The sequence below is a fragment of the Botrytis deweyae genome (assembly GCF_014898535.1).
Source record: "Botrytis deweyae strain B1 chromosome Unknown BDEW_002, whole genome shotgun sequence".
NCBI lineage: Eukaryota > Fungi > Ascomycota > Leotiomycetes > Helotiales > Sclerotiniaceae > Botrytis > Botrytis deweyae.
The window spans coordinates 381864-405663 of NW_024066209.1; the positions used below are offsets into that span (position 1 = coordinate 381864).

The 23800-nt window shown below is 42.5% G+C and overlaps 8 protein-coding genes across 8 annotated transcripts; 2 read left to right on the top strand and 6 right to left on the bottom strand.

Moving 5' to 3' along the window:
* Nucleotides 1-86: 86 nt before the first annotated feature.
* EAE98_000832 (uncharacterized protein) lies at nucleotides 87-1781 on the top strand (the record flags this gene model as incomplete). Its single annotated transcript, XM_038948450.1, has 5 exons — nucleotides 87-386; nucleotides 548-1054; nucleotides 1112-1173; nucleotides 1229-1640; nucleotides 1698-1781. The coding sequence occupies 5 exons, from the start codon at nucleotides 87-89 to the stop codon at nucleotides 1779-1781; spliced, it is 1365 nt and encodes a 454-aa protein (XP_038814716.1).
* A 2405-nt stretch (nucleotides 1782-4186) lies between these two features.
* Nucleotides 4187-5176, bottom strand: EAE98_000833 (uncharacterized protein; the record flags this gene model as incomplete). Its single annotated transcript, XM_038948451.1, has 4 exons — nucleotides 4187-4217; nucleotides 4290-4515; nucleotides 4565-4965; nucleotides 5019-5176. The coding sequence occupies 4 exons, from the start codon at nucleotides 5174-5176 to the stop codon at nucleotides 4187-4189; spliced, it is 816 nt and encodes a 271-aa protein (XP_038814717.1).
* Nucleotides 5177-6744: 1568 nt separating this feature from the next.
* EAE98_000834 (uncharacterized protein) lies at nucleotides 6745-8415 on the bottom strand. The gene is made up of 5 exons (XM_038948452.1): nucleotides 8169-8415; nucleotides 7871-7917; nucleotides 7624-7819; nucleotides 7210-7570; nucleotides 6745-7148 (listed from the first exon to the last, which is right to left on the bottom strand). Exons 1-5 carry the CDS (start codon nucleotides 8323-8325, stop codon nucleotides 6809-6811), a joined length of 1101 nt encoding a protein of 366 aa, XP_038814718.1. The 5' UTR covers nucleotides 8326-8415; the 3' UTR covers nucleotides 6745-6808.
* Nucleotides 8416-8997: 582 nt separating this feature from the next.
* On the top strand, nucleotides 8998-10263 carry EAE98_000835 (uncharacterized protein; the record flags this gene model as incomplete). The annotated part of the gene is made up of 3 exons (XM_038948453.1): nucleotides 8998-9244; nucleotides 9311-10189; nucleotides 10244-10263. The coding sequence occupies 3 exons, from the start codon at nucleotides 8998-9000 to the stop codon at nucleotides 10261-10263; spliced, it is 1146 nt and encodes a 381-aa protein (XP_038814719.1).
* A 306-nt stretch (nucleotides 10264-10569) lies between these two features.
* Nucleotides 10570-11796, bottom strand: EAE98_000836 (uncharacterized protein; the record flags this gene model as incomplete). Its single annotated transcript, XM_038948454.1, has 5 exons — nucleotides 10570-10599; nucleotides 10667-10823; nucleotides 10891-11025; nucleotides 11084-11585; nucleotides 11652-11796. The coding sequence occupies 5 exons, from the start codon at nucleotides 11794-11796 to the stop codon at nucleotides 10570-10572; spliced, it is 969 nt and encodes a 322-aa protein (XP_038814720.1).
* Nucleotides 11797-13322: 1526 nt separating this feature from the next.
* On the bottom strand, nucleotides 13323-14052 carry EAE98_000837 (uncharacterized protein; the record flags this gene model as incomplete). The annotated part of the gene is made up of 2 exons (XM_038948455.1): nucleotides 13323-13619; nucleotides 13672-14052. The coding sequence occupies 2 exons, from the start codon at nucleotides 14050-14052 to the stop codon at nucleotides 13323-13325; spliced, it is 678 nt and encodes a 225-aa protein (XP_038814721.1).
* Nucleotides 14053-16304: 2252 nt separating this feature from the next.
* Nucleotides 16305-19152, bottom strand: EAE98_000838 (uncharacterized protein; the record flags this gene model as incomplete). Its single annotated transcript, XM_038948456.1, has 5 exons — nucleotides 16305-16669; nucleotides 16759-17097; nucleotides 17148-18165; nucleotides 18219-18728; nucleotides 18790-19152. The coding sequence occupies 5 exons, from the start codon at nucleotides 19150-19152 to the stop codon at nucleotides 16305-16307; spliced, it is 2595 nt and encodes an 864-aa protein (XP_038814722.1).
* A 2511-nt stretch (nucleotides 19153-21663) lies between these two features.
* Nucleotides 21664-23076, bottom strand: EAE98_000839 (uncharacterized protein; the record flags this gene model as incomplete). The annotated part of the gene is made up of 2 exons (XM_038948457.1): nucleotides 21664-22588; nucleotides 22640-23076. 2 exons carry the CDS (start codon nucleotides 23074-23076, stop codon nucleotides 21664-21666), a joined length of 1362 nt encoding a protein of 453 aa, XP_038814723.1.
* Nucleotides 23077-23800: the final 724 nt, after the last annotated feature.

Here is a 23800-nt window from a genome sequence, read left to right on the forward strand (position 1 = left end):
ATCAAACTGGGTCACTGTTTCCTCTCAGACCATAATAATTTTCGTATTTGTTATTCAAGAGTTGCAAATCCCATCTGAAATTGAAGATGGATGCGTTTTTGCATGAGTTCAAAGCCGCCTACAACGAGGGAAATGGCTACAGTGTGTCTATGACCCTTTATCCTGTCGCCCCTGCTTCAAACCCCAACAGACTTCGAGAATTCTATCGAAGTACAAATTTCGAACATGTCAAGAAAGATATCGAATATCGACTTCTGTATGATGATCGATCTCCGTTGAATTGTTCGGTGGAAGAAGGTCGGGCATGGGTGGACGTTTACTGCGTCTTTTGGAAGTTCATTGGTTTCATGTCCAATGCAGAGGCTGCTCCTGAAGATAACTCAAAGGTATGAAACTGAATATCTGAAATGGAGGAGAGTATGACATGTGTCACTACTGCTTGACCCGACGTGTTTATGGGAACACGTGATAAACTTGCGATTTCTATTGCTACCATTTTCTGGTTCCATCTTTCATACGCTCAAAGATTCAGCTAACAATTGTTTAGGATGCATGGACAAAGGTATATGAATCATGGAAGGAAGTAACAAATGCTCTTCATCGTGGTTATAGTGCCTGCGGATTTGAAGCTTGGACTGTACCTTGCTTATACGTAGCTGGCAAATATTTACGAATCTTTGCCATCAAAGCTGATGAAGCAACTGGCACCGTATCGAATGCGGCTATGAATTACCAGGATGATTTGAATCCAGAGTCAGAGACAAACGAGAAGCTGGAAGATGCTGCTCGACAACTGAATCGCATATTCACCTTATGTCTTAGCGACCGAGCATCCCTTGAAGAATCTAGGAAATGGGCTACTTACAATATTATCAATTTATTGTTCAAGACCTACTTCAAACTAAACTCTATCGGATTGTCAAGAAATATTCTCAACGCGATCCAAGCATATCGAGGTGATATGCCGAGCCTCGAATCTTTTCCTATGTCTCATCAGGTGACGTTCAAATATTATTGTGGGGTTATATATTTTCTTGAAGAACATTATGAAGAAGTAAGTTTATCAAACTGCAATTCTTTTAATATACAGTTCTGACCAAAGATGTTTTAGGCAGAGAAATATCTCACCGAAGCATGGAGATTATGTCACAAGAGTGCCGTCAAAAATAAAGAGTATGTTCACAATCGTATCGCTGAGTGTTAAAACGAACACTAATCACAATATCAGACTCATCCTCACCTACCTGATTCCCTGTCACCTCCTAACAACCCACACTCTCCCCACTCCAGCCCTCCTCCAACCATATCCTAAACTTCAAAAGCTTTTCGGCCCTCTCTCTCGATGTATCAAAAAAGGCGACCTTGCCGGTTTCGATGCCGCCCTCCTAGCCGGTGAAAATGAATTCGTCAAACGTCGTATCTACCTCACCCTAGAACGTGGCCGTGACATTGCTTTACGTAATCTTCTACGCAAAGTATTTATCGCAGGCGGTTATGAAGAAGCCAAGGAGCCAACTGCTGCACCGGTAAGAAGGACTAGAATCCCAGTTGCGGAATTCGCTGCTGCGATCAGTATTGGAAGTAAAGAGACAATGGAAAATGATGAAGTGGAATGTTTACTTGCGAATATGATTTACAAGGTGAGTCTTAGAGTCTTTTCCTTTGAAGAGTCTACTGTACTAACACTTAGTCTTTAGAGCTTGATGAAAGGTTACATATCACGAGCACATGGGATCGTGGTATTAAGCAAAGGTGGCGCATTTCCTGGAACAGGCGTTTAATGATATCTCTCAGTGGTAGTGAAACGAAAATGATATCAATTACATCCTGCATGATAACCCGTGCATGTACGAAATGATTCTATTCGGCGATGTTCGCAACAATTTCACAATCTGTAAGTGCAAAGATTGGTACCGACGACATTTGCCTCTTAGGCAACCGTTGATTCGCCTCACTTTGATCAAATACACACTCGGCGATATACGTAAATCCAACATTCAATAACGAAGTATAGATTCCTGCTCACTGTATATACCACACCAAGATTTATCTCTGTGACGGGTAGTTACAGCATATTTCACACTAGCCTAGTGGTTGTATGTATGCATACGTATCATTCTCCTTCTAGTCATATATATATCCCTCGTTCCTTATCCATACACAGATCTGCCTTGAAGATCTTGGCATCTACCTACTTACATTCTGAATGCTATTCTTATGATTTATTCTTTTTATTCATTCGGGGTTATATCCTCTCTTTATTACAAATACATGCATACCCACACATATATACATTTATCCCCAGCATCTCGACCTCGATCCCGATCTCCAGTGCGTCGAATCTGCGTTGTTTTCTGTACACAATATTGAATACGTAAGTAGGTAGGTGGGTAGGTAGGTAGATCATCAAATATCCAAATACCTAATAAATAAATAAATAAAAAATACACTACCTACCTCCTTTAAACTCGACATCTAGTAGTAGCCCGGCACAGCATAGCATGGTTCATATATATTTTATATAAACTAGGTATACTATACTCTTTAGCCTTACCTCTCACAATGCATCTCTTATCTAATACCCCTATTCCTATTAAGCCTTTTTCTATCCCTATTTTACTTCCCTATTTCCTCATTTCCTCATTTCTATATATATATATCATGAGTCACTTATCTTCTCTCTTCTATCTATCTACCCATTCATCCATCCATCCATCCATCCCATCGATCATCAACACACCAACCTCAACCTCAACCTCAACCCAACCCCATCCCAATCACTCTTCTACTTACAAACTTACAAATTTCCCCAGAATACCATCTTTTCCTTCCTCTCTCTTAAATCCAATCCAACCAAATGTAACATACCGCGTCTGCGTCCAAAGAGCTCAAGAAGTTACATATATGATACACACAAATCACAACTCACAAATTACAAATCACAAATCACGAATCACAGTATCTCTCTCCTCGAGCTCCTCAACACGACAAGTAATGATTACAAGTATCGCTGAAATTGATATTAATACTTGATAATCGATACTACTACCACTACCATCCTATACCCATCCATGATTCCCACAAGTCCACGAGTAAGAACTCGATATCGATATCATCAAATTCGGATTCAAATGCAAAACTAAAAGCAAGAAGCCTAGTTCCTCTCCTCCACCTTTTCAATTTCTCGTCGCTTCGCGTTCTGTTCTGTTCTGTTCTGCAAACTCGACTGCCATTTTGGTTTGCTTTTCTTGCTATCCTACCCTATCCTATCCTATTTCCTTCTTTCCCCCATCGTAAAAACAACATGGATTGATGGATTTGACCCTCCTTTTCCCTCCCCATCATAAGAACTTATCATAACAGAAAATTGCACAAAATTGCGCAATAGACAACATAACATAGATGAAATCCCCCAGACTGAAAATAAGAAACCAAAGAGAATGGAAGATAGATGAATAAATAATACAATCCCATCCCCTCATCCAATCCATAATCTCGTTCTTTCGCGTTCATTGATCTGTCCTGTCAATTTGATATGTTTCTCCTTTCCCGTCCAGGTTTCCCTACATATCTGAGAAATGATGAAGTGTCCGATCTGTAAATGAAACGAAACGAAATGTTCAAATAACAAGACAGGAAAGAGGAAGAAAATAAATCCAGACATCAAGATATCTAGAACAAGAATAACAATAATACATGCGGCACCTTCAGCTGCTTCTCGTCTGTCCGTTCGCCCGTTCATATCGCCATCATGGCGGTGTTGGTAAGTCCTGATGAAAAGTAAAGCCAAATTCTAAAGAAGACCCAGTGTGAAAAGAACAACAGAATAATGGTGACCATAAAGAAGAAGAATAATAACGATGAACAGAAACGCTAACGCTAACGCCATGGTATCAAAAGAGAATAGGAATTAATGTTCGTTAGGAGAAGTAAATGGTGAGGTGTCATGAGATTTGGTCGAGGTAAGTTGAGACCAAAGGGGTCAAAATTGCGTGCGTGATAGAAGAGTAATGTAAACGCAACGCTTGTGTGATTGTTCATGAAATAAGGTAGATGACTGAAGTGAAAAGGAGAGGAAAGAAAATATCATCAGGAGGAGTGTCGTGCCATGATGCGGCACCCGTGGGGAAAGGAGACTGCAAGATGCTGAGTTGGCTTGAGATGAGATACGAGTTGCAACTATCATTCAATGAGTCCTGAAGCTTTTTGGTGAAGCACTACACTCATAATTAGCTAAATTTCAAACCACTTACATGTATCATTACAAGACAAGAATAGAAAGTACTCACGCAACAACATCATCAACATGATTAGCTAAAGCAACAAACAAGTCAAAAAACAACGGCGAACCTCCCTGCAACATCTCCAATTGCATCGTACCACTTCTTTTAAAAGTGCTTCGACTTCTGATAATGAGAGCCAGATAATGAGCTCTTAGTTTAGAGTCGGTATCGGGTGTATTGGCATATGCATAACGAGCCGACGAGAGAATTGTACTGCATTGAATACCCGATTCTTCATTCCATTAGCGACGACAGTAAAAGAATAAAGGGGGAAAACATACGAAGTCCCTGTTTCCTCAATGCCAAACGTTGAAGTTCCTCTAGCCCATACTTCTCCGCCGCACAATAAATAACTGTATCCTTCAACAATTCGCCATCAATAGAATGATGATGAATAGTCGATTCCTTTCCATCTCCATCACCACTTTCCAGCTCCCATGTATTTTTGCGTTTGTTATGTACTAGTCGAGGATAATAATCTCCTTTGTATAAATATTCAAGTACGGAAGAAAAGATCTCGGGCTCTTCATCGAGAAGTGTTATGCGTTTGTTAATCGTTTCCATGTACTGATTTCGACAGGCGGATTGGAAGAAAGGGGATAGACAGAGGACATCTTCGTGAGCAGCAAAGAGTCGTTGTTCGCGACCGACGACAATTGTAATTATGGATGAGGTCAATGTGCTAGAAAGAGTTAATCATCGTGATAATTGAAGTGCTGTGCTTGACAAACATACTCTGGAGAAGAAATTTGTTCAGTTGGAGGTTTACGAGTAGTTTTCTCATGACGATGCTTTGATACTGCATGTTCTCTAAACGAAGACTTTCCTTTATGACGACGACTTCTTGAAAAACTCTCTGTTGCTTGTGATGCTTTGAAGCTTCTCGTAAACATTCTCGGTCAGTTGCTAAAATGAAGCCTGTGAGAAAATCGATTGAAAATCACGACACTGTTTTCTACCACACAAACAGGAAATGAACGTTAGTGATATCAATCGATGAATAATTTGACCCAGAATGTTAATTGAGCCTCATTGATTGAGAGAAAGAATGTTCTCATGAGAAGTGGGTGGACACTTTATATATGTATTCATAGGCAATCAACGGACTAACGCGTTCTAGGACTGGAAGACGCGATTTACCAGGGTAGAGTGATTGCATAAGTGCGAAGCCTACACCAAAACAGGTGACTCTCAATTATTGTTATTTGGCCTTAGTTTTAATTTCTGCCTTATTTGGATTGAACATGCCATTGGAAGCTTTTCCCGTCCGCAGCAGTAAAGGCAGGGAAGCTGCATGAGAGGTTCGAGCAAATCTTACTTTTCGGTGAGACAATTATGTATGTCGGCATGTGTATCGGTATGGATGTAAGAGATGGCTTGGAAGGGGAAAACCAAGGATTATCGGGGCTTTCTTTAGGTACCCAATGGACGCCATCTCGCTGTCTAATGAAGCAAACGGAGTCATATAGGTGGTATTCTTGGGCTTCAATCACTATATCGAGCCTGAGAATCAGATATCTGCAAGTTTGTTGCATGGAGGTACAGATAAAGCAGCATTCAATCTATTCCCGATACATGAGCTGAGATGAGATATCGATAGAGACGTTGTATATATCCCTGCTTCCCCGGACCACTCATTGTACAGATAGGCATGACAAGGCTTAGGATATCCCCTCAAAAGGTTGGCCGTGATAAAAAGAAAGAAAAGCAAGGCTGCTGTACTCCGAAGTCTTTTTTCGTGGGAGTTCTTGCGAGAGAATTGGGATATCATAAAATCCATTTAGTTGTAAATACTCTAGACTTATGAAAACAATCATCTCTCAAAGTCCAACGAGCGAATGGCTGTGGAAATTGGTCGTCCAAGGTATCGATGAATTGGGGAGAATGTTGTACATCGCACATCGTAGGAATGGATGCAAGGAGGCAAGGAAATGCAGTGACCTTGAAAGCTGGAAAGTACATGCAACGCTAAAAAGTGCTAGTATGGGATCTTGGTGTGACCCGAAGGTTCGGAATTGCCTCTATAAGATACGTGAAACTGGGAAGAGGTAGGGGATAAAGAATACGGAGGGCATTCTTATCTGGAGGGTGTTAAAACTCAAATAACGAGGCTCGAGCGAGGATTAGATGCCCGGATGGTCAGATGAGAAATGGGGGCTGGGAAGAGAAGGTAGACTGGACGGACGGAAGAGACGACGTAGAGAAAAAGGTTATCGCGTCTTGAGGAGTATCATTGAGTACGCGGACTCACGTGATTCTCCAAAATGAGCTGTACGATAAATGATGCCGCAATAGAACTATACTCGGTAATGAAATTTACAATACTCTAATTTCGAAATCCTCTATATAAAGAGGATTGTAGTATTAATAGAATCTCATTTTTATCTTGCTTACTGGGGGTTTGAAGATATAAAGACTGTCCCATGAGTTCATGCACCACTAGTGGACTGTCGGTTTTGAGACCAGACGATACCTGGGTATATATTAGTTTGATATATCACCAACAACTACTTTACAATTCCACTCTACTCTAGACTGACATCCCGTATAGCCTCTGCAATGATCGAACTTCCACCCCCACGAACCAAAACCTCATTATGCAACGCACTTTGAATGACTTCTCTCTTCACCTCAAACGCAAGATCCGAGCACCTCTTCTCTAGCATACCTCCATGCGATTCCGGCACCAGCTCATCTTTTCCAGCTTGCAGAATAAGAATCTGTGGTAGTTTTGATCCGGACCGTTGAGTCCGTTCATGTAATTCGCCCAGAGCTTTCCAACTATCAAGGTGGTTTCTCAAAAATGGGTGAAGATGTCGATATGGAAGCCACTTTTGTGGATAGAGTGTCTCTAGCATAGCTTTACTATAGGTATGATATTGATTAATCTTATACTATCAAGGATTATCGGGAACGAAATACTTACATGCCCAGGAAAGGAGTCTCCAAAATCAATTTCTGCAGACGCAATTCGTATGAGAATATGCCACTCTTCGCAGCCAGACCTGTCACAATACCCGCTCCTATACTTTGACCCCAAAGAACAATATCGCATCCATCTGAGCCTGGTCGTGCTTCAAGATCTTTCTTAACCCATTGTATGCTAGCTTCTGCATCTTTCATGAGTCCCTTTTCCGATGGCCTCCCTCGTGATTTCCAATACCCTCTATAGCTGCAACATACAAAAACGTATTGTACAGACTCTTTATGGGCAGCGGACAGTTTTTCCAGTTTTCGTGGAACCGTGGAGAGGAAAGGAAGCCTTGGTGGTAACGATGCTGCATTACCTGTAGTTATGTGAATATATATAACCGCACAGCAAAAGAGAGGAAATAACAACCTTGGAAATACAAGACATAGACCATCCGCGGTCTACCTTGATCTTTTGTAGCACTGCCACAAGATGCTTCTGCGACACATAGGCTGATGGCAGTATTATCTGTGGATCTAATTTTCTCTTCTCTCCATTTTATACCCAGACATTCTTTTTGGTAATTTGCAATGGTTTCTTGTCTAGAATTTGGAGGCAATCCGGGCTATTCCCACTACATGAGATATGTAGAAGAAGACGATATGAGAGCGCTTACCATGTAGATGATTTTATTTTGAAATGTTACCATCATGAAGCATTTCCCTACCTTGACTTAGCATGGAAATCGTTGGGTTGGAGTGCCAAACAGGAAGATAGAAATACGTTGCATTGTGTCATGCAACGCACACTGGCTTCAATAAAGGAATAGATTAAGATATTTTCTCAATCTCAATTCACAAAAGGTAATCATGGACTTCATGATCAAGAAGGAGCACTGAACTTTCAATGCTCCCAGATGTCCCAAATCGTTATCTTTCAAATATCACACAAAATCATGTAGAAACCCTACTCACAAGTCCACATCGCAATTCCCAATCCCAAGAAATACAAAGGCGGAACAAGAACCATAGGCACCTCAAAGAATCCACGCCGTTGAGACTGTCCATATCCATAAGGCTTTCGTAAAATACATCTTGCCTGTTGAACAGGGAATCGAGCCGCCCGAAACATTCTGACTCAATGTTTCATTCAATATCAAGTATTTATTGATTCTTTGACTCATTGGAGTTCTCATGAACTGATAAAGCCATTCATCCGCATTGCCACTACTCCGTATTGTAGATTTTCTTTTTGGATTTTTTTAGATGTTTATTTCACTTACCTAGGTAGTGGAGGTACCTACTATCAAATCTCATCAGCCACACTTCGCTCGTGAACCTCGCGAGCCACACCTTTCATCGGAACCTTGGAACCCCTCGCCTCCCCACCAAATACCATCTTAACCTTATCATTATCAGGCTAATGATGCAAATTTGGCCGAGACTAGGTAGAAACAGCGAGTATCTCTTCGAATCGAACAAGAATAGAATTCTACTCGTAAGATAAGGGAAACTCTATATTTTTAATTCACTTGAGAAGATTCAAGCTGCAAGGCACTTATATTACTATTGTTAGAAACATATATGGGATTCAAATTACGCAGAGATCAAATATCGAGTGTCTACCTACCGACACCAATTCCGGTAATTACCTAAATTTCTGGCGTCACTCCACTATATACAAGCACAACAACAAACAAACAAACATACATACATACCCCTCCATACACTAGCAAATCTTATTTCAACACAACACAGCAGACTTCGCGGTGTAAGCTAATAAAAGGATATCCAAACGATCACCATGTCGAACGAAGAAGATAAAACGGCGACCAGTCTATCGCATATTTCCATCAACGGGGAAGACGTCGCAGGACATGATGCGCAAGAATCTACCCCTCCTCGTAGCAGCAGTGGCTGGGATGGAAAGTTACGTGTAGAAAAAGAAAAGGGCAAGAAGTTAGAGCTTGCTAACCCGGAAGCTATATCTGATCCTGAATATTCAGACGAGGAAAATGTTATGCCGGGGGAAGTTATTAATGCAGATGAAGGTATACATCCCTTGATTCGTCCTGGTCAAAGATATCTCGTTTCATCTACATACTAACATCACAAAGATCTCCTTGACGATTATCCCCTCGATACCGAAGAAATCGACCTAGTACACGCACGCATTTCCTCCATCCCTTCCCTCCGTCTTTCACGCTTCACCCAAGTCCAACGTCTTTGTCTTCGTCAAAACACGATCAGTACAATCGAAGATCTTTCTTGCCTTGCAGCCACCCTCACCGACCTCGATCTATATGACAACCTAATCGCGCATATCCGGGGACTCGAAGATCTCATCAATCTCACCTCCCTCGACCTCTCCTTCAACAAACTAAAACACATCAAGAAACTAAACCACCTCACTTCTCTCACCGACCTCTATTTCGTACAGAACAAAATAACCACCATCGAGAACCTCGAAGGGCTCTCCAAGCTACGCAACTTAGAACTAGCCGCAAATCGAATTCGGGAAATTCAAGGTTTAGACACTTTAACAGGACTGGAGGAACTATGGCTGGGCAAGAACAAAATCACCGAGATGAAGAATCTAGACGCATTGCAAAACTTGAAGATTCTGAGTATCCAAAGTAATCGCATTCGAGATATCACGGGTTTGGACAAACTTTCGGGTCTGGAAGAATTGTATATCTCGCACAATGCTCTTAGTTCACTCTCGGGTCTGGAATCATGTTCTCAGTTGCGCGTGCTGGATATTTCAAATAACGAAGTATCCTCTCTGAAGGGGCTGGAGGGACTGAAGCAATTAGAAGAGGTATGGGCTAGTTACAATAAAATCGCGGATTTCAACGATGTGGAGGAACACTTGAAGGACAAGGAAAAGTTGAATACGGTTTATTTTGAGGGAAATCCTTTGCAGTTGAAAGGGCCAGCGTTGTATCGAAATAAGGTGCGCTTGACATTACCACAGGTTATGCAGATTGATGCTAGTAAGTTTTCTTTTCTCGTGTCATAGGTGTGGCCATGAGCTAATTTTACGATAGCTTTTGTTAGGGTTTCATAGAATACGCTTTATGCAGGGAGGATGTTGGCGTGTATAAATGGAAGGTGGTCAGAGGGGTATTTGTGCACATACATGGCATAGATATGTTATAGCATGGCGAAGGAGTTATTGGTGGGAATCAATGGGTTTCATGGATATCACAGCGTGCGTATACGTAGGAGCACATTGCAGAGTGGATATAGAATTTCACGGGTGGAACGATTGCTTTTGTTCAACGCTTCAATTATCTAGATACTCTCGCAAGAAATGAAGCGATCGAAAGCGCAGCAAAATTTGTCATGTCAACCTTTATCATCTTTTTCATGCCTATGCGAAAATATGTAATGTTCCGAGATACTAAAAGGTCGGCTGTTAGTAAGGGGAACACTAACAACAAGCTTCGATGGCAAAAGTATAGACTTACATCAGTAGGGTTGTTGAATCTCAAATTTCGGTCCAATTTAGTAATGGAATCTAAATCTTCCTTCTCTAGATCGAAATCGGTAACGTGCAAGTTTTGTTCCAGACGGGATTGGTTGTTGGATTTGGGGATGACGGCGAGACCGCGTTGGGTTGCCCAGCTGTTGGAGGTTAGCATTGCTTGACGAGATAGAAAGGTTCAAAGAAGAGAAAAAGGAGAAGATTTACCGTAATAAAACTTGAGCAGGAGTCTTCTTGGTCTTCTCAGCAATCTTCAAGATATCTGGATGCTCGAAAAGAGGTGGAGTCTTTTGAGCGTGATCCCATCCAAGCTCGATGAATGATTGTGGACCGAATGATGAGCTACATATATAAATCAGTATACGATTCCCCTTCCGCAAGTCTCCAGAAGAAAACTCACTAAGCAGTAACCTTAATTCCCTCGCTCTCGGCCAACTTCAACAAAGTGCTCTGCACCAAATATGGATGATGTTCAATCTGCAACGTCGCCGGTCTAATTCTCGCATATCTCAACAAATCCATCAACAACGCGCCTTGGAAATTGCTCACTCCAATACTCTTTGCCAATCCCTCATCGACCAATTTCTCCATCGCCTGCCAGGTCTCCTGAATGCTCGCTTTGGACTGTTGCACATCGCCTTCCTTGTCACTGTACTGCCATCCGGGCGGATAGCGCACAGAGGGATCGACATAGCGCAGCGCCACGGGGAAATGCACAATAAACAGATCGAAATAATCAATACCCCAGTCTGCGAGCTGTTTGCGGGTGATGGGTCCCACGCGGTCGCCGTCGTGGAAGGAATTCCAGAGTTTGGAGACGATGAAGAGGTCTTCGCGTTTGACGATGCCTTCTTTGATGGCGCGGGCGACTCCTTGTCCGGCTTCGACTTCGTTGCCGTAGTCTAGGGTGGGTAGTTAGTTGGTGGTTTGGAGTGGGGTTTGAGGAGAATTGGGGGAAAGGGAATTACCGCATGCTCCGTCGAACAATCTATATCCGGTTTTGATGGCGTTGTAGACTGTGTCGGCGCAAGTGGCATTGTCGACTTTCCATAAGCCGAAACCGACTTGTGGCATTTCATGGCCGGAATTGAGTTTGAGGGTTGGGGAAGCCATGATTGTTGTGAATTTTTGGGTATGGAGTTTTGAGGAATGGGATGAAAATTGTTTGGATGGAAGAGATGGAGAGAGAGATTGTTTTGTTTATTATGAAGTGTACTTTCTTTCTTTCTTTCCTCTTGGAGAGCGGGGTTAAGTAGCTTATTAGATAAATGATGAGAAGGTGGGATGGTGGGGTGTGGAGGTGGGGCTAATCCTACAAAGTCGAGAGAAGAAACTTGTGGAAAATTTGGATGGGACGATAATGGGTGAATTTGATGGTTTGATTGTTTGATGTAAATACAATTATTCTCTTCTTCCAATTTATTCACACTTCTTCCACTTCACAGGTAAGGTTATGCAACAATCCATTCCTTCTCCAATGTTCCAATCATTCCCTTTCTCCTATAGATTCTCATCTCCCCATCAAAGCGTAACCCCGCTCTTAACAATCCCATCACATGCCACTACAAACTACAGGATAAAAATACATTCTCTTCATTCTCTTCATATATCTCTCACAACAACCTCGTCAACCCTACACTATCCCCTACATCTGTACCTCCGTTTTCCATGCATCAAAGTACCGATAACAATAATACGAATCCTCATTTCCGAAAGGATAGTCCCGCTTGAGGCTGAATGCAAGTAAAACTTTGCGATTTAGCCTAAATGGCAAGTTTCGGCAAATATGGTGATTGTTCCGCTTTGTGGTTGGTGGAGGATTAGATGGGATGGATATGTTTGGGGGAAAGGGGTTTTAGCATGATAGAATTGGGTTGCTTGGTATATGGAAGATGTTGGTCCGGATTGAATTAGGTATGGTTATACATGTACATGTAGGTGTGGAACGGAGATTTGGTAATTGCACTTACGGATTGGTGGGCTGATTAGCGAGGTGGATTCAGGGGATGAATATGAAGTGTACAGAGGGGTTCAATGAACGAGTTTCCACCCCTTCGAATGGGATTAGTGTTCCAATGTTCATGTTTACTTCTTTTTGTCTGTTCCTGAGTCGATGTTTTGTGTTCTCGAGTTTTTGGATTTATTCTCGAAAATCAGAGGGGATGTTACATTTACATTAGAGTCGTTGCACAAGGTCAAAACTAGGAGTATCCCGTGCAAAATTCTTCTCTTTTGACAGTTGTCTCTCAAGTCGAGAAAATTTTCATAGAGATCGAATTATCCCAGAGGAACTGGCGGTGGTGGTGATACGTGGAGCTAATGGTACACAAAGCTGGGTATTATTATTCGTGCTTCCGGAAGAAGGTGATTATTAGGTGATGGAAGTTTGATACTGGTCTGCGATACTCAAGAGGAAGATCACCGATTACATCCATTGTAGATCAGAAAAGCGGGTTGTTTTGGATACTAAATGTCTTGTGCTTTGATGAGAATTTCTAGTGAGTCCTGCGAACACTATGTGTTGCAGAGATGTCAAGTCTTTCAATGAGTCGAAGATCAAGGTGTGAGTTTCATGATGTTTTAGTAACAAGGGAATCTGCATCATGGATTCATCTTCAACTATTTACATAGCTACCCCATCAGTTTACACCAATCCGGCTATTCTGTTTGTAGAATTCATCAACTTCCTCGTCTGTTGGGTGCAACTTATTCATAGGTTTCTGGTTTTCAAGCCGTTCGAGTTCGTACCAAGACTTTCCTGCGATGGGAATCTTGACAGTGATCTTATAGAGCCCATCATATCTGAAACCAACCGGCGGCGCGTGAATAGATTTAGAGTTTGCTCCACGAATAACTCGAATACATGTGCCCGCTGTGTTCTTTCCAAAAAAGCTCAAATCCATCAAATCCGTATTGTCCGCGAGATAGAAAATTTTCTTATGCTTTAGTTAGCCATACCCCTAAGATTTCATGAGAATATTAACACACGTCACCATAGTCCTTGTTCTCGTAGCCCTTATTCTTGCCACCACCAGGCCCCAAGACGATAGATACAGCTCCCACACCAGCCTTTCCACCTGTCCCCCTATCTATGAACGCATGTGCCCTATCTCTCTGGTAGCCAAGTGGATAAGGCCACCAATCCCCGATAACATGGCCATTATGACCTTCGGCATACACATCTCTCTCATCGTCCTTCCATTTTACATATTTTGCTAGCTGCTGGAATTCCATCCCCCGAAACATGTAGCTCTCTACATATTTGAACTTTACTTCGGCGACATCGGGGTTTGGAGTATTGAGTTTGTCGATAGCCTTAAGATCGACTTTTGGATTCTCGAGATCAGTAGAATTCGGAAGTGCAGACATTGTTTGGGAGGAGTTTTGATAGTCGGATGTGGTGTAAGGTATTGATGTACGCTGTATTATCTGTGAAATTACTCTTGCAGTAGCAAAGATATTCAACAGAGTTTTAATATAGATTTGGCGGATCTGGCCACTTTGTGCACTTAATGAGATGCTAGTCATCCGTTCGCTATTTGTTTCTCTTGGTTTGTATTGTGACAGCTATGTAAATTTCATATCAAACGTTCATTGAGTGAATCATCAATATCATGAATAGATAGATCATGAGTCTTTAAAGATCACAGTCAGAATCTCTCTTAGAATAGTTCAAAGCTTGATAAGTTCTGCTTGCCATTGAAAGTTTGGAGAAAAGACTTCAAGACTCACATAGCCGAGTCGTTATGGCATCCGATTGGTTAGCTCAGCAGAACTTTTGATTTGCCTATCCTTTGGAATTGATGATTTAGAGATGTACAGAATAGATATATGTTTACATGCTGGCTTGAGCTATAATAAGGTAGATGAAGCAAGCACCCATTCCTTAAGTCATGTATCTCTGTGGACATTTAAGGACCTTTAGATGTCTCAAAGATCCTAAGACCCTCAGCTTTTAGATTGCGTCGACATCTCTTCTAAGACGAGACTTCCTCCTACGTGAGCTGAACCAATACTATATCCGTTGCGATCTACTTCACAGTTTTTGATGTAAGCAGACACAATCAACACATGTTAAGTCGGTCAATTCTCATCCACGCTCTCTCCTCCTACAACCACCGCCATCTGGTGTAGAGAAAAGTAAACAAGTAATATGATATAACATCTAACACCTGGATTTCCAATTCTCACCAAGGAGCCCTAAATATACAATCGAGTTGTGAAGCCAAATCCTTGGCACTTGGTAGTCCTCCTCCAGCAAATCTCAACTAGATGCCCAGAAAGCCAAGATACACTCTCAAATCAAGTCCATACTTCCGTGATACTATACTTTCAATCTATTTACTGCCATGTTTTTCACCAAGCACGATCTCAATAGCAACATTTCATGCTCTTGTGTTGAAAAACATTGATTCATCAGACGATGATGATCAGTAAATCATGATCGCTTCTTTCCAGGTAGGCAATGTTACGAAAACGGCTGTAGGAAGAATGAAAACAATTCACTGAAAAGAATTCACAAAAGACAAGAATCCCTCTCTGCCGTAAAGTGACCGACACACATTCAAATCGAATCATGACCCCATCATTCAAAAACAAATCTCAAAAACATACCGACTCGCATGGGACTCGAACCCACAGCCTTTGCTACCGGAAAGCAATGCGCTACCATTGCGCCAGCGGGCCATTTATAATCATTGCGAAAGGGGGTATCGTTTGAAATATATGAAGGTACCTTGCCTCGGTACTGTTTTGTGAAATAAGACAAGCCACTGATTCAGAAGGAGCCAATCTGGTCCTAAATCTCGTCATAAAAGTGGCTTGGGCAAGGAATGTAAATCGTATGGATACAAGAAAGGGAAATGAGACTTTCGCTTTCCAATCAGCCAATGCTGTACTAATTCTCATCTCAAGTTCAAAAACAAAAACATGCGAAGGTCCGGCGAATTTCAATTCAGAAATTAGTTGTGTAACTTTTGGGATCGGCTCGTGTTCTTGTCAACTTCATCAAGAGAGTTGGGATTTTTTTCAAGACTCTTGCGAATACGAATATCTTCTCATTCCGCTCATCGGTTCGCGATGTAATCAAATCACTAACTTCAATGTCTTGGAGTATCTCATCCGGAGTGGTTGCACTAGACGTGATGTTTATCTGTATATCTCAGAAGATTGAAGTGTCAAAACCCGCCTCAAAGGTCGTCAGATGAGAGTGAAGGAAGAAGATACGAAGAGAGCGGGAAACATCGACGCTCACGAATACTATTGGTAGCTACGCAAAATCATCCAATCTCACCCTTGAATATTCATGTTCAAATCGTGGCCGAAAGTGTTTGGTCGACTAGGATTACAAGATTGACACTTCCAGGTTATTCACACACGCCGGAGAAAGATCATTTATCCTTATATCATTCATATTGAAATTCTGTATGCCAGATTATGTACTTTAAACCCATTCCGTCTAACCAATTAAGCTTGTACCTCCTATTCCTTCCTTCATAAGATGAGTATCATACCAATCATCAACCAGAGAATGCTCCCAAATCAAACAAACAATAAAGAGCGTCCTGGGTATCCCATTCCAAATTTCCCAACATTAAATTAATTTCGCATATCCTCATCCCCTACCAACTAAATGTCATCATTTCCGGATTCAGCGCCACCGGCAGAAGTAGATGACTTGCAACCATGACCCCCAGAGGAAAGATTGCAATGAAATCATCGATGTTGTAACTCCAGGGCAAGAAAGGAGCTTCTGCCATAACGACCATCAATACGATACCGAATATGCACATTAAGTATGTGTACTTGAAGGTCTTGAGAATCTTGGGGACTTCGAGGAAGAAATTGGAAAATTCAACTTCCTTTGAAGTGGCACCCCATGTCATGTTGATCTCAAACATGTGGCAGAGAAGCGCTTGGGACATGTGAAGAGAGACGCCACCGAAGAATATCATGAACATGAAACACCATTTTAAGTTTTCAAGGACTGGAAAGGAAGACGTTAGTTTGAGGGTCTTGGATAAACGTAGAGAGATAGATGGAGAAGAGAGTGACGATGAGATTAGGAAGACTTACTAGCAGGAAGGAAGGATTTTTCACCAGAACGATGACGTTGTACGGCAAGACCAACATTACCCGCTCCAGTAAACACCACAGTAATTGCGAGCCAATTTTGCCATGAATCAACATAAGCACGATCGAGATATCCATTCCAAAGACCAACGAATACGTAGTTTGCAAGACAAATCAACCATGCACTACCCAATGCATAGTATGTGCCGATGTACGCAACGATTTGAACTTTCGAACCAATGTCGATACTGGAACAGATAAATTTACGGAAGAGAGGTGTGAATGGAGACTTCCACAACCATGTTCTAATAGGATTGAACATAAGCTCGTTACATCCATAAGCTATCAATACGTCAGCAAGATTCAAAAGCGCAAGGAATGATTAAGCTTACCATATTTTTGCCAGCGCGTCAATTCATCGTAAACAGTGAGAGATACACCTTCTTTGAACCCATCACCAGCCCAGGCGGCCATGCGGATGGTATAGTGCTTAAGTTGTAATCGTAGAGCCATGTCAAAGTCCTCAGAGACACAGGACTCAGACCAGAATCGTTCATGACCTTCTTCATCCTCGAAAGCGATCTCTTGGATAGCAGACCATCGAAGGATTGCATTGTGACCTACAAACGCTGCCACACCACCATTGGCAACACCGTAACGAATAGCAGAGTAGATGAGATTTGTGAAGAAAGTAATGCCATTTTCGAAAAAGTTGTGCGATACTTGCATGACAGCAGAAGAGAATTGAATGATGCCGACATCTGGAGATTGTTCCATTTCGCTAGCAGCATCAAGCAGGCAATCTTCTGGAACCTGAGTATCGGAGTCAATGAGCAGAATGTAGTCACCAATTCTAATGTTGCCTTCAGCCCATGCTTCAGGGTTCTCATCAAGAACGTCCGACATGCATGATTCAAAAGCTGCAACTTCATCAACCTGAGTCCAAGTAGCTGGTCTTTCGATGTCTTGAAGTTTCTCTTCAATGGAATTGGATAAGGCAAGTCCGTAGTTCATGTTTGAGGCTTTCTTGAATTTTCCTTTACGTTCGTATCCATTTTGACCATTGGGAGGACGGGCTGTCCAGCCAATGCCATGATCAGCGTAAAAGTCAATTCTTTGTTGTCGAGCAGCTTCATCGAGAAGTTGAAGACCGTCATCGTTGATAAATATATTTGCGGAGCCTCCTTGCAATTCGTAGGTAGAGATTGCTTTTTTGATTGAGGAGACTGTTGGAGCAATGACGGCGGCTAAGCCTTCTTTATACACAGGACATTGAATGGTGACATGTGGTAGTGTCGTGGTTAGAAGACGAGGAGGTGCTTTCGCAGAGAAGAACTTGGTGTTCCTATTCAGTTGCTGAATTGGACCGAAGCACTGCATGAGAACTCCGATTACAACGTTTGTGAAGAACTATCTAACGTTAGCAACCATAAAGACGAAATTTGATATTGTGGGGAACATACCAAGGAAAAGAAGCAGTAAATTGGAGTGACAATCAGATAGGCAAGAGATATCCAATGCTTCAATACTACGACTTCGATTGCCAGCTGAGCGTATCCTAAACCCATAATACAAACCAGAAGACAAATTGAACAAGAGACCATGAATGAATTGAGGTACATGGTCGGTCTCTCTTCAACGACAGCCTGCCCTGACTCTTCGTCAAGCTCGCGGACTTGAGTTCGAGGTTGCGATTCACTCTTTTCGTGTTCTGTTGCATTCCAGATAGTCTGTAGTAGACCGTCCTCGATTGCTTTGGCTCTGTCAAATAGTAGTGTTGGGTCATCTTCCCAAACAACGAGAAGAGCTTCTCTAGCAATGAAAGCAGCATAGTGAGCTCTGCGAGCACGGGGAAGATCTTCAAGTGTTGGTAGAATCTGGACTCGAAGGCCATTGGTAAGAGGTACATCAAGAGCGTCGGGCGATCTTGTCAGAAATGGTTGAACGACGGTGGAGTTGATGGTCATAGCAGCCTATACCCCACATTAGTATCATGTTTCCAGGTTAATATTATGCTTAAAGAGTGAAACTTACAGAAACATTCATGATCTTCATCGCCCTACCAAAGGTGGAGCTAGCTAGTGCTGGAGGACGACAAAGATATTCTGTCCTATCTTTGCGTACCATGACACCCTCATGCTGACCTGAGTTATCCATAATCCACATCAGACCTCTTTGTTTCTGCCATAGATAATTGAGAATAACTTGATGTCTGATGTCGTCTAAACGATTGTTGCTATACAAGCTTTGCCTGCTCGATGCAGTAGGTGATGGGTCTGAGTAGCCATGACGAGGAGAATCATTTTCAACGACAGAATTTGGGGCAGCTGGAGCTTTCTCTTTGCTTGATTCAGACTTCTCAGGCTTTGAGATCTTGAAATAGCTAAGAACACCCATGATTAAGAGAGCTTTAAAGAAGGTGGCTCAAGTAACGAAAGTGGTTTGCACGACGATGAGAAAAGAGAAACGGATAGACACATGGACGAAGACACAAACACATAATATAGATGCCCACAAGAAGGCGACACCGACAGCCTACCATTTTTGCATGCCAGCTCAAGATAGACACAGAGCCACCCTTCAGCCAGACGGGAAAATTTCATGGGTTTGATCGGAGCACCACCTACATGATAGCGTCTAGAACTGAGCGTAAATTGTGAAAAGCATGAACGTGGGTTTCGACCCTAGTCCAATCGATATCCCCCGAAAGGAACTTTGGTACTTTTGACGGCTTTCCGCCGATCAGCCTGAATCCTAGAAGATTTCCCTCAAAGTTTCCACTTTAATTCCATTGAACACAGCCAAACTCTCAGAAGTATGCATAAACGTCGGACCGGCCAGTGTCCGAAAGCATGTTGTATTTCGAGCAGAGCTTCTTCAACTACTTGAAGCCATCCTTGGGAAGATCTATCGCTTGATAATGATCTAGGTCGTATAATACAAGGAATATCTGCAGCTCAGACTGTCGACAGGGAGAAGAACACTCGCATAATCTGGTCCATAGACATCGCTTCTGTTGGGACTCGAGCGAAACCAGCTGAGTTGAAGCGCTGGCCTATAGTGCCGTTGTACATACGGTGAGGGGATTTTTGCCTGCATGGAAATATTGAACTTTATAATTGGACAACAAGGGTAAACAAAATCATCCAGGGTTGCTTATCAGTATACGCTCGTATCAACCATGGACTTCTAATCTCTCGCGATGCATACTGCAACAACTGAATGCGGTTTTTGACAGGCCAATGGTATTTCAATAGTTAGTAGGGTCGCAGACGCGTCTGGCTAATATGGTTTGTCGTTTATTTCTGACTTTGAGGCTATCGATCTTCAATGGTACTATCTTCCAAAATCAGCGGTTCATCCGTCTGACAGTCGGAGAATTATCGAATTAGGAAATGATACGCTCGAAATGGTCCAATCTCATGCCAAATGAGGAAGCTTATCGCCTAGCATCACTAAAGTGGAAATCGGATTGAAAAAAATGGTAGATCCAACGTGGCAGCCATATCTTGCAAGTTGCCCTGTCCTGCTCGCTTGTATCCGTCTAAAGAAATGGATTCCAAATCCACCTGGAAGGCTGAATCTGGGTACAAGGCCGTTCCAAAGCTCAGCTGGAGATGAAAAGATTCTTCTACGCTGTGTCTAGGTAACCACTTTGAGCGATATTTTGCGAAAATTGGACGAACACGATTTGGTGTGCCAGCTATTAAGAGGAGAACCTGCAGTTGTCTACCCAACCTCTTGCACCAATCAGTTCGTAATGATCCACATATGACCCACAGAACGCGGGATGCGTGGTGATGTTCTTCAAGGGCTTAACTCTGATCCATACAGAACCCTGTCGGACCTGATTGTCGTATCGAAATCCAAGATACGCATTCTCATATCTCAACCGTCGTAAAAAGAAAATCCGAGTTCAGGATTTCAAATGGCGATTTTTTCGAGGTGCACAATACAAGCATCGTGTTATAGTACATATGCGTGAACGATAAGTAAGTAATGCTGCCTAGGATGCTTTTTGTTGCCTCGAAGATAAACATGTGATTGATGTGTCAATGAGATCCCAACAAATTCTAAACGAAGCACATTGCATGAATGGACATATGAAAACGACATTGATGCGACCGTACTACAATGATCAATCTACGATGATATGATAAGAACATACAACGTTATTCTGTTGTGTACCATCGGCCATATAAGTTGTGGTCCCTGAGTGATGTAGTTTAGATGTAAGCTTTCAAAAGCGGAATGTTGTTGGTAGTTAGAAATACTGGCAGTGGAAGTGCTCGGCAGATCGAGGTGCTGTATTGGGACAGGAACTTCAGACGGAGAGCGGTCCGGAAAGTGTTCTGTTGTGTTACTGTAATATACCACATTTTAACAGTCGGAAGAGCAGGTAATCTCTAATGCCGTCTTCCCTAGCCGAGCTGATGTGACGGTTTCCGGGATCTCTCGCCTCCTTTCAGTCGTAGTACATGAAGATGTCGCCATTAATATCAAGAATGCAATATCACTTATAGTGCTATACATTCGATGAATAGTTCAATCTCGCGAAACTTGGTTTTCCTGCCCCCAATTGATTTATATTGAATGCAACCACAGCCAGCAATGAGATATTGTTGGCAAGGAATCTCCCGTCCGTGTGCGTGCGTTTTATTCCGATGCAGGCTAACAGTGGATCTTGTTGCTTAGCATTTGCAGGTGAACATGCATTGGAAATCAAGGTCATAGTCAAAATCCATATCTCGAAAATTATAGTATGTTGCTTTGTTTGTCCCGTCTAATAATAACTAGAAATCCATTAAACTTGTCATATCCAAAGAAATCCTCCAGGGTCCGTTTCCTATCCTAATTACGCCGATCGTTACAGTAACTCGTTCCTGTCCAGTCTTTGTCAAGCTAAAGCTAATCACACTGTTGCCACATGTTCACTTGGTCCACAATCATTTGTCCACTCTTCTCCCATGTAGGAAGCCACTCGTTTCGAGCTTTCCAGAAATCGAGCTTTGCAGATGCGCTTCCATCAACCCATGGCTTTCCATCTGCTCCATCCAGGAACCAGCCATTCTCCCCTCCAACAGCAACGTTTAAGATAAGATAAAATTCTTGATCGAACGGTGTATTTTTTCGGCCCGTTTGTGACCATGGATCCACGATCGCTGTTCCATTGGAATCGCTCAAGGGGAAATTTCCCTGTGGCCACAATGGACTGGAAAACGGCCAATACATGACTTGGCGCAGCGTGTTATCAATATACGCAAAGATAAACTTCTCGGTCCACTCCAAGCCGTAAATGTGGAAATCATCACCGAACTGGGAATGCAAAGCAGCTCTCACGTTGGTGGTCTTTTTGTATGCATCGCTGGCCAAATCTGGACCCCAATGCAAAGAACTGAATACGAAATTGTTGCCTCCAAGACTGTAGGTGTAGTTGTTGCCACGCGATTCCATGATATCGATCTCACCACTCTGTGGCCAGGATCCATAGGTATCCTCAACTGGCAGCATCCAAATGGCTGGCCAGAGCCAATCTCCTTTCGGTAGCTTAGCCTTGACCTCAACTTTTCCGTACTTAATGGTGGCACCAAGCTTGGTATTGATGCGAGCGGACTTGGCTGGTTGCACGATAGTCCCGTTGGTTGTGTTTGTAGAAGTGACACAATTAACAAGTATATTGGAGGTGGTGGTGCAAGTTCCATCGGCGGTGAGATTGATGATATTGTTGGTGGTGATCAACGATGCATCTTGAATTGTAGGCTTAATGTAAAGCTGCCCATCTTGAATGAACAAATTCTCGGCATCTGCTGTGGTTTGCTCAAATTGGCCATTTCTGTTTTGATTGTCAGAGTCTGAATGTATGTACGTAAGGGAAGAAACTGACCCATAACCTCCTACTTGAACTTCTGTTGTCCAAATATTTGGATCTAAAGCACCAGAGGAAAAGTCTTCCAAAAGGACTGGGCAGTACTTGTGTTGTGTGATTTCAGACAGTTTCAAGTAAATAATGAGACCAGTTAGACCCAATCCAAGAAGCAAGCCGCAAAGAGGAAAAACCCACAAGAGGGCCTCCTTCTTTGCCTTCTTGTTTACTGGAAGAGGTATAGCATCTGCTTTGCGAACGCGACGAGATCGAAAGTATCCTGTTCCAGGGACTTCGGCATACTGAAATCCAGATCGAGCCCCAATTGTCGAGGCAGGTCTTGAATATGGAGGTGTCGCGAATGGATTGGAAGTACCAACAGGAGTCTGTGCACGACTGTTTTCCTCAGATTGAGGGGTACTCTTTGGAGTGTTGACGTGAGATATAACTTTCTGCATTTTTGCTGTAGGAAGAAACGAGTGATGCTAAAGTAAAAAGTTGCACTATCAAAACTCAGACAAAGCTCGAGGAGATTTCACATTATAGCCCAATGCTTCAAGCGATCACCACAACCTGTTTCCTGAAAGAATAGAGTATCCTGCAAGCTTTGGCAGGACCCTTATCGGATGTGCGATGGTCGAGAAAGTGTATTGAGGACCCGCAGTATACATGGGGCCCCTGTGGCGCTAGTAATTCGTCAAATCGGAGGTTCCTTGATCTAAATGTCTAGCCCTGGCAACACAACACGACTATTGACGGAGTAGACTAGCAAGAATTCAATATTGTTCAGCCTTAACTATCGTCCACACCTTAAGGTGCTGAACTGTTCTGGCCATGGCTCTTACAGCCATTACCCATGAATGTTACATTCATTGAAAAGCACAGCAATGAAATACTTGGCCACTCAACATAGACCCCACTTTGCATTTTTGAAGTAGGATCGAAGTATGAGAAAGGGGGTTTAATGAGAATCCCTTCATTGAGTATTTATCTGCCCACTTTGTTAAAATTGTTAAATGAAAATACTTAGCCACAGGATGAAGAAAAAATTGACCTCGGATTTTAACGTCGCACATTGGTAGGATGGACGTGCGCCCACGACCCATTTCAACACAACATGCTATGAGTGTTTATTAGTGTACATCCATAGCCACCACGTGTGTTGTCTTCATTGTGTCACAC